Source organism: Aquarana catesbeiana, linkage group LG03 (assembly GCF_042186555.1).
Source record: "Aquarana catesbeiana isolate 2022-GZ linkage group LG03, ASM4218655v1, whole genome shotgun sequence".
Lineage (NCBI taxonomy): Eukaryota > Metazoa > Chordata > Amphibia > Anura > Ranidae > Aquarana > Aquarana catesbeiana.
The window spans coordinates 59,403,254-59,417,203 of NC_133326.1; the positions used below are offsets into that span (position 1 = coordinate 59,403,254).

Consider the following 13,950-nt stretch of genomic DNA (forward strand, 5'->3'; position numbering starts at 1 on the left):
ATTTAACCCTTCTGCACTATAACCAACACTTTAAAAAAAATGACTTTAGATATCTTTTAACTGTTCATTTTGGCATTATCAACCATTCTGCACCACTTCTTGTTTATTTTGTTTCTACTCAAATAAACCATCTTTACATTTATGCATCCCTGTGAAATTGAAATCGCTTTGCCACTGTTCTGTCAGCCCAACCCAAGACTTTCTTACATTTCTCTACTCATTCTATCCCCTTTTCAATGTCAGATCAAACTCTGAGTTATGCTATTTAATTTTAAGCCTCTCTTATTCTGACTAACCTCTTTTTTTCCATTCTAATCTTTACTTTTCCCTTTCTCTTAGCCAATTCTATCCTCCTTCAGACATCTTTTCTTGCCCAGCCCTCACAAGTGTCCCTCAAGAGTTTTACTCTATATATACTATTTCACAGTTGACCCAAACTCTCTCTTTTGGTATTAGTGTTTGATACAATACAAGAATTACATCTTTCTATTTTCTTCATATATATTTAGTTTTTTAATGCTATACTGGGAATTTAGGGATGTGCCCTTGTGAGTATATTACCCTGTAAATGATCCATCTCTGTTAATTTCTTTTGTAGCACTAAAAAAACTTTAAGAGTGATTTTAAAAAAAAAAACAAAAAAAAACATAAAGTGGATTTTTTTTTTAGCCTATCTGTGTATACGCACACATGTTCCATCAATGCATTATGTGTACTACATATTAAAAAGTGACTAGGGACCCTATAAGCATGCAAAGCAGTGTGCCATAGTATTGTCTGGGAAGACACTGATCTCCGTAATTATATGTTTACTCAGCTTAGCTAAGACATAGATTAATTTGAATTTTCAATATTCACTGAAATGGAACTTAGAAAGTCTACAAGTACTGTATGGCTATACAAACTGAAAGGGTAATGGGAAACACACATATATAATTTATTATAAAAAAAATCTTATTTAGACACTATACTCCCGATACAATACATTTTTTATAAAAAAAAAAAAAAAATCATGGAGCTAAAGGGAACCTGAGCTTTGCCCTTGCTGACCCTCGCAGCATCTAGTACTTACCTTCTCTTTGTTTCCAGCAACTCCATTTGGTGGAGGGAGAAGAAAAGCCCTGTATAATCTCTAACTGTGATAGACTTGGAGCTTACACAGGACAGAACTGGGCCAATCACTAAGCACTATTGTTGTCACATAAGAGGAAGAGGAGTGTGTCACATGCTCCTCAATACCTTAAAATATTAGTTTTACTTCACTCCTACCAGCGAATGGACTGAAGGTTGTATGAAGAGCAGGTAAGTACATACAGGAGGGTTAAAGTGGGCATTAAAGTGAACCTATTTTTACCATTCCTTGGCAAAGCACAGTTTTAATTACTTACTACTTTTAGCTGCACAAATAGGTGGGTAGTAATGTAAATTAATATGCACCCATAGGTATACTACCACAGCTTTTATACTCTAACTGCAATAGGGAAGTTGTTAGCTTGCACATATATGGTTCTGTTCTACTGAAAGAGGAGTCAGCTGTGTTTTGCAGCAAAGACCCGTTGGCGCTTGCTCTCATGGAACAAGGGTGTGGTGGCATTTCACATGGAAATTAAATCTATTGGAAAAAAGAGCATGAGACATAACACTTGCTGCTTGTGTCCATTAATTTACTGGTTTGATAGCACTGGTTTTTGCCACCCATTGAGTAGTCACTAGTGCCAAGGTTTCATAAAGATTTTATTTACCAGGCTTGGAAGCCAAGTGTTGAGAGCTAAAGTATGTGGTTCAAATTTAGAAAGTGATCTCTCCATTACTGGAGAGTCACTCTGCTTGGCGTTCCCAAGGACAGAGGATCGTGGCGGATCACCGCTTAGTAATTACAGCTAATCCCTCCAACCTCAGAACTTCCAGGAGAGCTGGAAAACAGGTGTCCACAATCCTGTTAACCCATTCACTAAACTAACAACAAAATCAGCATCACATTGCTGAATGCTCCTTCTAGAGGCAAGGAATATGCATGTCTTGCACTCACAAACCTTTGCAACATGATGAAACAGAACTTTATATATATATAGTATACTGTATGTAAAATACATCTTAATATAGTGCATACAAACGTGAGCTGGTCCTTTTACTGTAATTCTCACACTGCGACTTCCATGCGGTACAGCAATTACTGTCTCTTCTCCTATGGAAAGAAAAAAACAAGACGTTACACTGGTGGAGACAGATGTGGAGAGTATCGTGTGACTGGAGCAGTGCTGTGGGCTATGTGACTGAATAATAACACAGGTGTATGCATTTTTCATTAGAAGAGCATCTAGCTGTGGCAGAAAATACAATTTTTTTTCCAAAGTCAAAGCTGAGGAGAAAATAACATCCAGGCCTTCCACAATTTCTTAAAAGGAAACACATATTTGGAAAAAGAGATGTCTGCAGAATATATGATTTTTAATGGGGAAAGGAATGCTGTGTTTTGAGTTACAAACCTTAAAAAAAGACTTTCCAATTTGGAAGAAAAAGGAAAACATTGCAAAAACCCTTATCACTCTTTCTATGGCCATCACATTTTAGTAATGCAACAGGAGGATTATTACATTATAGCTTGAGTTCTAGCATATACATGTAGTTCATCACTGCAGGGAAGTCATATGGTTGCTGGCTCTTTTAGTTAATGTGATAAGACTGATCCATGCATCTAAGTTCCTGAACTTGCAACTAGTATTCACACAGGCAGATATACAGTGGGGAGAAAAATATTTAATCCCCTGAAGATTTTGTAAGTTTGCCCACTGACAAAGAAATGAAGGGTCTATGATTTGTTATCATAGGTGTATTTTAAATGAAAGCGACCGAATATCAGTCAAAAATCCTGAAAAAACACAATACAAATGTTATAAATTGAGTTTCAGTTCAGTGAGTAAAATAAGTATTTGATCCCCAAGCAAAACATGACTTAGTACTTGGTGGCGAAACCCTTGTTGGCAAGCACAGAGGTAAGACATTTCTTGTAGTTGGTTACCAGGTTTGCACACATCTCTGGAGGGATTTTGGTCCACTCTTCTTTACAGATCTTTAAATCTTTAAGGTTTGTTGGCTGTCGCTTGGCAACTCAAGTTTCAACTCCCTCCATTAATTTTCTAAGGGATTAAAGTCTGGAGAATGGCTAGGCCACTCCATGACCTTAATGTACTTCTTCTTGAGCCATTCCTTTGTTGCCTTGGTGGTATGCTTTGGATCATTGTCATGCTGGAAGACCCATCCACGACCCATCTTCAGTGTTCTGGCTGAGGGAAGAAGGTACTCATTCAAGATTTTACAATACATGGCCCCATCCATAGAAACAGAGAAACAGCCCAAAGCATAATGTTTCCACCTCTGTGCTTGACTGTAGGGATGGTGTTCTTAGGGTCATAGTCAGCATTTTTCTTTCTCCAAACACTCCAAGTTGAGTTAATGCCAAAGAGCTCAATTTTGGTCTCATCTGACCACAGCACTTTCTCCCAATCCTTCTCTGAATCATTTAGATGTTCACTGGCAAACTTCAGACGGGCCTGTACATGTGCCTTCTTAAGGAGGGAAATCTTATGGGTCCTGCAGGATTTCAATCCATGGTGGCGTATTGTGTTACCAATGGTTTGTTGGGTGACTGTGGTCCAAACTGCCTTGAGATCATTCCTCCTATGTAGTTCTGGGCTGATCCCTCACTTTTCTCATGATCATCCTTACCCCATGAGGCAAAATCTTGCATGGAGCTCCAGACGGAGGGCAATTGATGGTTATTTTGCATTTCTTCCATTTGCGAATAATCACTCCAACAGTTGTCTCCTTCTCACCAAGCTTCTTGCTGATGGTCTTGTAGCCTATTCCAACCTTGTGCAGCTCTACAATCTTGTCCCTGACATCCTTTGATAGTGTTTTGGTCATATCCATGATTGTAAGGCTTACATGAAAGAAAGAGATTCTGTGGACAGGTGTCTTATATACACATAACGAGTTGTCGATTGAAGCACCCTCTTTAATTGACAGGACTAATCTGTGTACCACATGAGCACATACTGTAGCCAGACTGTGGGAGCCAGAATTATTGTTGGTTGGTAGGGGATTAAACACTTATTTTACTCACTGAACTGCAAATAACATTTGTATTGTGTGTTTTTTTCTGGATTGTTGGTTGATAGTCTGTCTCTATTATTTAAATTACACCTATGATAACAGTTATAGACCCTTTATTTCTTTGTAAGTGGGCAAACTTACAAAATCTGCAGGGGATCAAATAATTATTTTCCCGACTATATATATATATATATATATATATATATATATATATATATATATACACAAACACACATATATACATACATACAGTATGTCTCATAATGAAAGTCATTAAACGATTGAATCTTTAGCCTGCTATAAGTATGTGGACACCCCTCCAAAATGTTTGAGTTCAGGTGTTCCCAATAAAGGATATTAATGGTACAGCATACAATGCAGGGCCAGAGCACTTTTAATACTACAGCATACAATACAATTATATCTAATATTGAATTGGAGAAGGCCCTTTTCTGTGCCAGCATGACTGTGCCCATAGTCAGGTCTATAGAGCAACATTTAGATAAGTTTGGTGTGAAGACCTGTAAAGAGCCCTGAGCTCAACCCTAGATCACTTTTGGAAAAACTTGGGAAACTGACTGTGAGACAGGTCTTCTCATCCAACAAAGCTTTCCCAGAAGAGGCGCCAAATCCATATACAGTATGCGACCATGGCTTTGGAATGGGATGTCCGACAAGCTAATGTAGGTGTGATCGCCATTCTTTGAAAATGAAAAATAAATGTCTTATTTATTATTAAATAGTTTTGATTTAGCCACATTGTAAAATTGCAGGTTGACAGTGAAATAATGTAATAGGTTAATGAAATAATGACGAAGCATGTTTAAGGATTAAAGGATTTGTCTTTTTATGCTTAGCCATGGGTCTGTCCCTTTCACAATTCCAGTCTGATGTAGAGAAGGTGATCCATCAGTACAAATAAATGAAAATACAGTGAAAACAATATTAACAATGCACTTTATTCAAAAGTATTAGGTGATAAGAACATTAATCTCTTCCTACACAGGGTGCTGCAGCTCTACTGTGTTTTAAATTCATGCAACTGATCTACATATCAGACCTCTCCTGAGCTTGTCCTGACAATGAAGATTATGACTATACTTCTTAATGGATGCTGTGGCACACATTTCAGAAGGCAATGTCATCATTTACATGTACAATGTATGCCAACAAATAGGATTTCAAGCCTCCCTCCAGTTTTCTCTATGACTAATGCCCCGTACACACAGTCGGATTTTCCGATGGAAAATGTTCGATGGGAGCTTGTTGTCGGAAATTCCGACCGTGTGTAGGCTCCATCGAACATTTTCCATCGGAATTTCCATCCAGAAATTCCAGATCTGGATCTCAAATTTTCCGACAACAAAATCCGTTGTCATAAATTCTGATCGTGTGTACACAATTCCGACGCACAAAGTACTACGCATGCTCGGAATCAAGCAGAAGAGCCACACTGTCGTACGTGTTGTATGTCACCGTGTTCTTGACCTACGGAATTTCCGACAAGATTTGTGTGACCGTGTGTATGCAACACAAGTTTGAGCCAACATCCGTCGGAAAAAATTCATGGATTTTGTTGTCGGAATGTCCGATCGTGTGTACGGGGCATTGATGTCATCTTTTACACTCCTTTTTAGAGTCATATCCTGTCTTGTCTATGCTTGCAGGTAGGGGCATGCTACATTAATGCTCTAGCTTAGGGGCAGCTGGTCGGGTAAGTCTTGTTATATCAAACGACTGCAACAACAAAACCACTTTGATGCTCTTGCATATATCCCATAATATATATTATATAAAAAATCCATGATGTGGTGTCTGTTTTCAGTATTGGAAGCACTATATGGTGTAGCAAAAAAAAAAAAACATTATACTGAAGTCTACTGGCCTTATAGTGTACATGAATGAACGAATAGGAAGAAGAGCAACACAGTGATGGAGACAGCATCCAAAGGTTCTCTAATGGTAAAGAGTAACTAAGTAAAGAAGTGTCTGAGGTTTTAGTCAACCAGGGTTCCAACTTTTTCATAACATACAGGATAACCTCAATGTGTGTAAAGGAACTGGTAATGCATCACTGTATGGTTTGTAGCAAGAGATATACAAATAAACCGCCCCTGAATCTCTCTTACTCCACTGCGCCAAAGAAAAGTGCAAAGCTATATAAAAGATGTGTAAATGAATACAAAATGTGTGTACATACACAGTGTACAGTGAAAAAAGCTGCCACTTAAATAAATATGTAAACTGATCAGAATCCCAAAATTATACCTCTCACACGTGTACAGATAGAGATAGCGGCGCTAATATAAATTGTGTAAAATAATGGGTCAGAGCAGCATAATGCCTATGACTCTGTACTTATACATAAAAATAATAATAGTGTCATGAAAAATATTATTTTTATAATGAAAAGAAATTTCTTTAACACCCAGTGAAAAGTGTCACTATAAATAATAAATTACAAGAAATGAATGATCAAGTTCAACAGTTGTTTTTCAATCTTCTTGTGTGAAAAATCTTCTACTCTTCCACCACACCACCGTGATAGTGACACCACTCCCTCTGAAGAGCACACTCACCAGATTGTATAGCCTCCTACTCTCGTGTTCGGCAAAACAGCAATTGAACCACACCTGGGTTGCATGTGATAAACGTGAATCCAATCAAGCCAGCTCCATATGTGAAAAAATGAATAAAGTGCTCCACATAGCGTGATACCATTTTGACAGATTTATTAAAATCACTTCAAACATACTTCAATGGTTACACTCACTTTTAAACTGAAACATAAAAGCCTTTAAAAAAATCCACAGCAAGCACAGCAAGCAACAGGATCAGTTATCCAACGGTGCACCGCGGTCACAGCGGACCTGAAGTGTGATCTGGTGTATCTCTCACCCAACCTTCTAAGGCCCAGCCATCCGATCAGTGTAGTCCTCCTCAGACAGCGGCATCTAATGTCAGTGCGATGGAATGCCGTGTAACCATGCCCAAGACATGTTTCGGCGAAAAGACATCTTCAAATGGGATTGGCTATATATATAGCTTGTATTTTAAACTAGACAAATTCATTATCTCCTGTTGAAATGTTCATTTTAATTTAATAATATTCATTTTATTGGTTACTTTTCCACATTAGCACTGTAACTAGTGGTGGATTATAAGTTAGGATATGTCATATGTCATATATGGTAATGCTGGATGCAGCATCCTAACTTCACACCGTAAAAATGTTTGGGATCCACTAATTTATTCAGTCTTTGTACCTGTGCTTCACGGTCAGGGGGACATGAAGTGTGAGCATGTGCAGAGCAGGAGGTCACATGACTGATGATGATCACATGACTGATCATAGATAGTATATAAGGATTGATGAACCGTCCGTGTAGCCAATGCCATTTGAAGAAGTCTTTTCGACGAAACATGTCTTGGGCATGGTTACACGGCATTCCATCGCACTGACATTAGATGCCGCTGTCTGAGAAGGACTACACTGATCGGATGGCTGGGCCTTAGAAGGTTGGGTGAGAGATACATCAGATCACACTTCAGGTCCGCTGTGACCGCGGTGCACCGTTGGATCACTGATTCTGTTGCTTGCTGTGCTTGCTGTGGATTTTTTTAAAGGCTTTTATGTTTCAGTTTAAAAGTGAGTGTAACCATAGAAGTATGTTTGAAGTGATTTTAATAAATCTGTCAAAATGGTATCACGCTATGTGGAGCACTTTATTCATTTTTTCACATATGGAGTTGGCTTGATTGGATTCACGGTTCATCACATGCAACCCAGGTGTGGTTCAATTGCTGTTTTGCCGAACACAAGAGTGGCAGGCTATACAATCTGGTGAGTGCGCTCTTCAGAGGGAGTGGTGTCACTATCACGGTGGTGTGGTGGAAGAGTAGAAGATTTTTCACACAAGAAGATTGAAAAACAACTGTTGAACTTCATCATTCATTTCTTGTAATTTATTATTTATAGTGACACTTTTCACTGGGTGTTAAAGAAATTTCTTTTCATGATAAAAATAATATTTTTCATGACACTATTATTATTAATATTTTTATGTATAAGTAGAGGGTCATAGGCATTATGCTGCTCTGACCCATTATTTTACACAATTTATATTAGCACCGCTATCTCTATCTGTACACGTGTGAGAGGTATAATTTTGAGATTCTGATCAATGCATCACTCTAGACTAGAGCTTCACCCATTGTGCTGTCCAAGGATGACTTGGAAACATCCAATGAAGGATCACTATTTTTCTGGCATGAAAAAAAAGTTTGTGTAGGAGTGTGAGTGAGTTAAGGGTAATGTCAAATCCTGTAGGACTCCTAATACACAGACCTACGGGGTGAGGGGGACCAGACATCCAATTAGATCTTGAATTTAGGCATCCAATTAGATATAAAATTATTTGTGTTAATGAGTAGTCATTTGTTATAGTGATACATTGTTGAATTTGGACTGCATAACTGATCTGTAAGAAATAGAAATAATAGTTTTGGGACAAGTTAAGAAATGAGCAGTTGAGAGTAGGACTTGAGGGCACAGTCTTTGACAATGTGACTTTTTGTCTTTTTGCTTTATAGCAGTTTAGGTCCCTATATTATTCTTCCAAAACCAGTGGGCAACTTGAGAAAGTTGCGCTGCTACATATATCCGCGCAGACAGGGAAGAAAAAGCCCCCCTTCCCCGGTGAACAGGTTTATAAGATTCCTAAATGGAAGCTAAGAGTGTTTATGATTACAAACAATTTCAATAATAAGGCCACTGAATAAAAAAAAAAAAGGAAAATGAGAGATAGACAAAGGACTGTAGAACATACAAAATCTTAGGAAGCCGTCTCCTGTTAAAAAAACTGATACGCTCTGTGACTAGTGGTCAACTAGCCCAGGCAGAAATTTTCAGTTTCATAAGTGCTTAGAGTGGACCTTCAAAGGAATAAAATCTCTGGGGTTTCTGGTGATAACAACCCGTAAATATTTAAAGGTATCCATGAGAGGAAGTGAGCTTATGCTTATGGGAATAGACAATGGTGAGTCAACACAAAAGTGTTGATTTAGACCAGTTCACAGTTAAACATGAATAGTAGCCCTAACCAGTAATGGTGAGGTTTCTAGTGAAGCCTGCAAGGGCAACCCTTGGTTAGCCAGGTACAGTACCATTTTGTCAGCTCAGAGACTAATCTGTTTCCTCCACATCTGCAATATTGAAACCTACAATTTTGGAGTGTTGTTGAAGTCTAATGGCTAATGCCCCGTACACACGGTCGGATTTTCCGACGGAAAATGTGTGATAGGAGCTTGTTGTCGGAAATTCCAACCGTGTGTGGGCTCCATCACACATTTTCCATCTGAATTTCCAACACACAAAGTTTGAGAGCAGGATACAAAATTTTCCGACAACAAAATCCGTTGTCGGAAATTCCGATCGTGTGTACACAAATCCAACCAACAAAGTGCCACGCATGCTCAGAATAAATAAAAAGATGAAAGCTATTGGCCACTGCCCCGTTTATAGTCCCGACGTACGTGTTTCAGAACGATCGGATTTTCCAACAACTTTGTGTGACCGTGTGTATGCAAGACAAGTTTGAGCCAACATCCGTCGGAAAAAATCCTAGGATTTTGTTGTCGGAATGTCCGAACAAAGTCCGACCGTGTGTACGGGGCATAAGGGTTAAGTACATGTACATTTTAACTTCATGTTAACAAAAGTTGAACTCTGAGCCTTTCATTTTAACCAATTTCGGATGTAAGGAAGCACTTGTCCTGAACTGGAAAAGGTTGCCAGCTCCTTGCAAATTTGATAATTTTTTCCTTCCTTTTAATGTTAGTGCTCTATACAGTAAGCACAATCTAACACAGTTATAGGCTAATTAATTGGGTCCTACAATTGTTTTTATGACATTTACTTATTATTGAAAATGTATGCTTTACTTGAAATGCATAGACCATAGGACAGACGATTCCTTTGTGATTCTCTAGTTATTATTGAGGCTGTTGAGGAAGTAATTAATCCGTCACACCTGTTGCTTATTTCCTATTTCCTATCTTATGAAACACCGCCCTACGTCAGATTCTAACCGTTGAATACACAGAGGAAAGAATTCAGCTCATTAAATAAGCAAGCAACTGCCATGTGTAATTTGTAGCACATAGTATTCACTTCTTCACACTAGACAAATATAAAGACGAAATAAGCTATAGGTGTTGATTCTGTAAAGTTATTTAGTATGCATGATGTGCTACTTTCTAAAAAGATGTTTAATTCTTCATTTGTATGACCTGTTAGACCAATTAAATATAAACCCACATATTACACATTACACAACAGCCTGACCTGTTGTTTAAACAATTCAACACATGTTCAAAAGCATACCTCCCAAATTTTGAACTTCAGAATGAGGGAAACTTAAAGCAGGTCTTCAGTCATTTTTTCAACTTTCCATCTATTAAATCTTCTGCCCTTGTTGTTTTAACTTTGGATAGTAAAACATTTTTTTTTCTGCCAATAAATACCTTATACAGCCCACTTCCTGTTTCTTGTCTGGTAAACGGCCTAGGCTTATGACATCATGCACAGCTCTCTCTCTCTCACTCTCGTGAGAGTTTGCCAGGAAGGGAGGGGTGATGAGTCAAAAGAGGGCCAATGAGAGCTGCAGGACTGCAGAGCTGGAGGTGTGCCTCTGTGTGTCTGTGTGTAAATCCAGGAAGTGAACAGGCAGCAGCTTCAGCTGCCCTCAGTTAAAATGGTTGCTGCCAGACTCAGTGGAGGGAGATTTCTGCAGTATATTTGGCAAGTGAAGAATCGCAGTATATATAAAATAATATGCAAAGTGGTTGAAAGGAAGCTTCAGAATGGCAAAAATGTTTTTATTACAAATTATGCGAGCAGACTGCAGTTCCTCTTTAAGGTAGGAGCTGACCTGCGGCGGAAAATGTGAGTGTGGCCAAAGTCTTACCACTGGGAGGGGCTTAAGGGCCATGGTTAAACAAAACAAAGCCTTCTAGTATCTATAAAATATGCAGAGTGCAGGTTTCAAAAGTACACCACACACAGAGTACAGAGCTGAGGGGTGCTCTACATGCAGAGTGCAGGATTGAAGAGTGTGCTACATACAGAGTATAGAGTTCAGGAGTGCGCTATATACAGAGTGCAGGATTGAAGAGGACACTATGAACAGCATACAGGGTTGAGGTGTGCACTACATACAGAGTGCAGGGTTGAAGAGTTTGCTACATACAAGGTGCAGGGTTGAGGAAAGTGCTACATACAGAGTGCAGGGTTCAGGAGCGCACTATGTACAGAGTGGAGGGTTGAGGTGTGTGCAAAATACAGAGTACAGGGTTGAGGAGCACTCTACAGAATGGAAAGTTAAGGTATGCTCTACATACAGAGTGCAGTGTTGAGGAGCGCACTGTGTACAGAATGGAAGGTTGAGGAAAGTGCTACATACAGAGTGCAGGGTTGAGGAGTGTGCTGTGTACAGAGTGGAGGGTTGAGGTGTGCACTATATACAGAGTGCAGGGTTGAGGAGTGTGCTACAGAATGGAGAGTTGAGGTTTGTGCTACATACAGAGTACAGGGTTGAGGAGCACACTGTGTACAGGATGGAAGGTTGAGGAAAGCGTTACATACAGAGTGCAGGGTTGAGGACCGCGCTGTGTACAGAGTGGAGGGTTGAGGTATGTGCTACAGAATGGAGGGTTGAGGTGTGTGCTACATACAGAGTCAGGGTTGAGGAGTGCGCTACAGAATGGAGGGTTGAGGGGTGCATTACATACAGAGTGCAGGGTTCAGGGGTGCGCTATGTACTGAGTGCAGGGTGGAGGGGTGTGCTTTGTACTGAGTGTAGGTTTGAGGGGTGTGCTATGTAGGGTGTAGGGTTTTCTTTGAATGAGATTGTGTATTTTTGCAAAGTGATGCTAAATGTCTTTTTTACTAAGCTCTGAAGCAACTGCATCTGCAAAGTGAAGAGTCTATTTGCTTTCAGTAAATCCACATGCTGAACGTCCGATAGCACATTTACTGCTGCAGGGCGGCTGCGCTGTGTAGGAGCACATATATATACATGCTCCTGCACTTCTTGGTATTGGACACAAAGGCCCACCGCTGCCGGCTCACTCCTGCTGTGATTTTTTACAGCGGGAGCTGATCAGCGGGTCCCGCTAACCTGATGTCCACCGGCTCCTGCTAATCGTTCGGTACACAGGCAGAACAGCAGTCTGCCTACAGTATGTAAAAAAGGCAGATTGCCGTTCTATCAGTACAGAATACATGGATCCTGTGTTCCTGCAAAGTAGAAACACTGATCCATGCCTTCCACTAGTAAAAGCACCTCCCCCACTGCACTGAATCACCAGCTAGGCACACATTTAACCTTCTGATCGCAACTGTTAACCCCTTCCCTGCCAGTGTCCTTAGTACAGTGACAGTGTATATTTTTAGCACTGATCACTGTAATAATGTCACTGGTCCCCAAAAAAGTGTCAAAAGTGTCAGTTAGGTGTCCAATTTGTCCGCCGCAATATTGCAGTCCTGCTATAAGCCGCCATTACTAGTAAAAAAAGTAAAAATATATAAAATATCCATAAATACTGTATATCTCATAGTTTGTAAACGCTATAACTTTTGTGCAAACCAAATCAATATACGCTTACCAAAAATATGTAGCAGAATTCATATTGGCCTAAATTGATGAAGAAATTTGATTTTTGATTTTTTTTATTGGATATGTTTTATAACAGAAATTAAAAAACCGAAAGAAAGCTCTATTTGTGGAAAAGGAAATTTTGTTTGGGTACAATGTCGCACGACCGTGCAATTGTCAGTTAAAGTAACGCAGTGCTGTATCGCAAAAAACGGCCTGGTCAGGAAGGGGGGTAAATCTTCCGGATTGATTGAAGTGGTTAATGCGCATACATTAACGTAAAGTGCTTTCATGTGTTAAAGCACGCCTGCATTGTGACAGACCATTCATTTTAAATAGGCTAGCAGTGAAACACACAAAGCAAAAAGACATGACTCTTTTTATAATGCAGTGAGCCACGTCCTGTGCATTGTAGTGCATTGTAGTGTGGGTGTGCTGTCTGCTACTGCAGTAGTGTAATGGGGTGCTATTCTAAATAAAAGGCAATGGAACAATAATATGTGTTCTACTGCATGTTACGATAACGTATAAGAGGGACTGAGCCTCGAATGCATAGGCGTGCACACAGGGTGTGCTGGGTGTGCCTGGGCACACCCTAATCACCCCCTGAGGTACCAATCCCCCCTGCTTCCTATCTCCCTGCCCTGTGGTGCTGCCAGCTTCCCTCCTCTCTTCTCAGGACTGGGGAAGGGGCTGTCTACATTCCTAATTTATAATAAAATGTGTTCACTGTAGGCTGCAAAAAAGGGACTGGAGAATCCCTGTCCTCAGTTTTTTTCTCTGTTGCAAAAGTTGCATCAGGGGTCTGTTTAGACACCAAAACCACACAACGAGGCTCCTAAAAAAATTGTAAAAAATAACAAAAAGATTATTAAAAAAACCACAAAAAAATACTGACACCGTCCACTGCCCTACTGCCACCAGTCTTGCTATACTGACACCCACCCGTGTGTATTTGTGCTCTGGGGGGCACACCCTAGGCTGCGCACACCAATGCTCTAATGATTTTCTTTAAGACATACCTGAAAAAACTGTTTCTTGCCTATCTCAAGTTTAGCCTTATCCTGGTTATAATGAAATACAGGTGTGTCTTTCCTGGTGGGACCTCTGCACTGGTGTGTCACCTGTTGGAACCCTATACAAGAGTTCTTGTTTTGTAAAGCATAGTAATAAAAATAAA

At 39.7% G+C, this 13,950-nt stretch overlaps 1 protein-coding gene across 2 annotated transcripts in view; it reads right to left on the bottom strand.

Annotated features, from left to right (window-relative positions):
• ADAMTSL3 (ADAMTS like 3) overlaps positions 1-13,950 on the bottom strand; it is a 754,066-nt gene that overhangs the window by 174,440 nt on the left and 565,676 nt on the right. For both annotated transcript variants that reach the window (XM_073618577.1, XM_073618575.1), the window contains exon 8: positions 2,111-2,185. In XM_073618577.1, the coding sequence (XP_073474678.1) occupies positions 2,111-2,185 (75 nt within the window). The remainder of the gene's footprint in view (positions 1-2,110; positions 2,186-13,950) is intronic.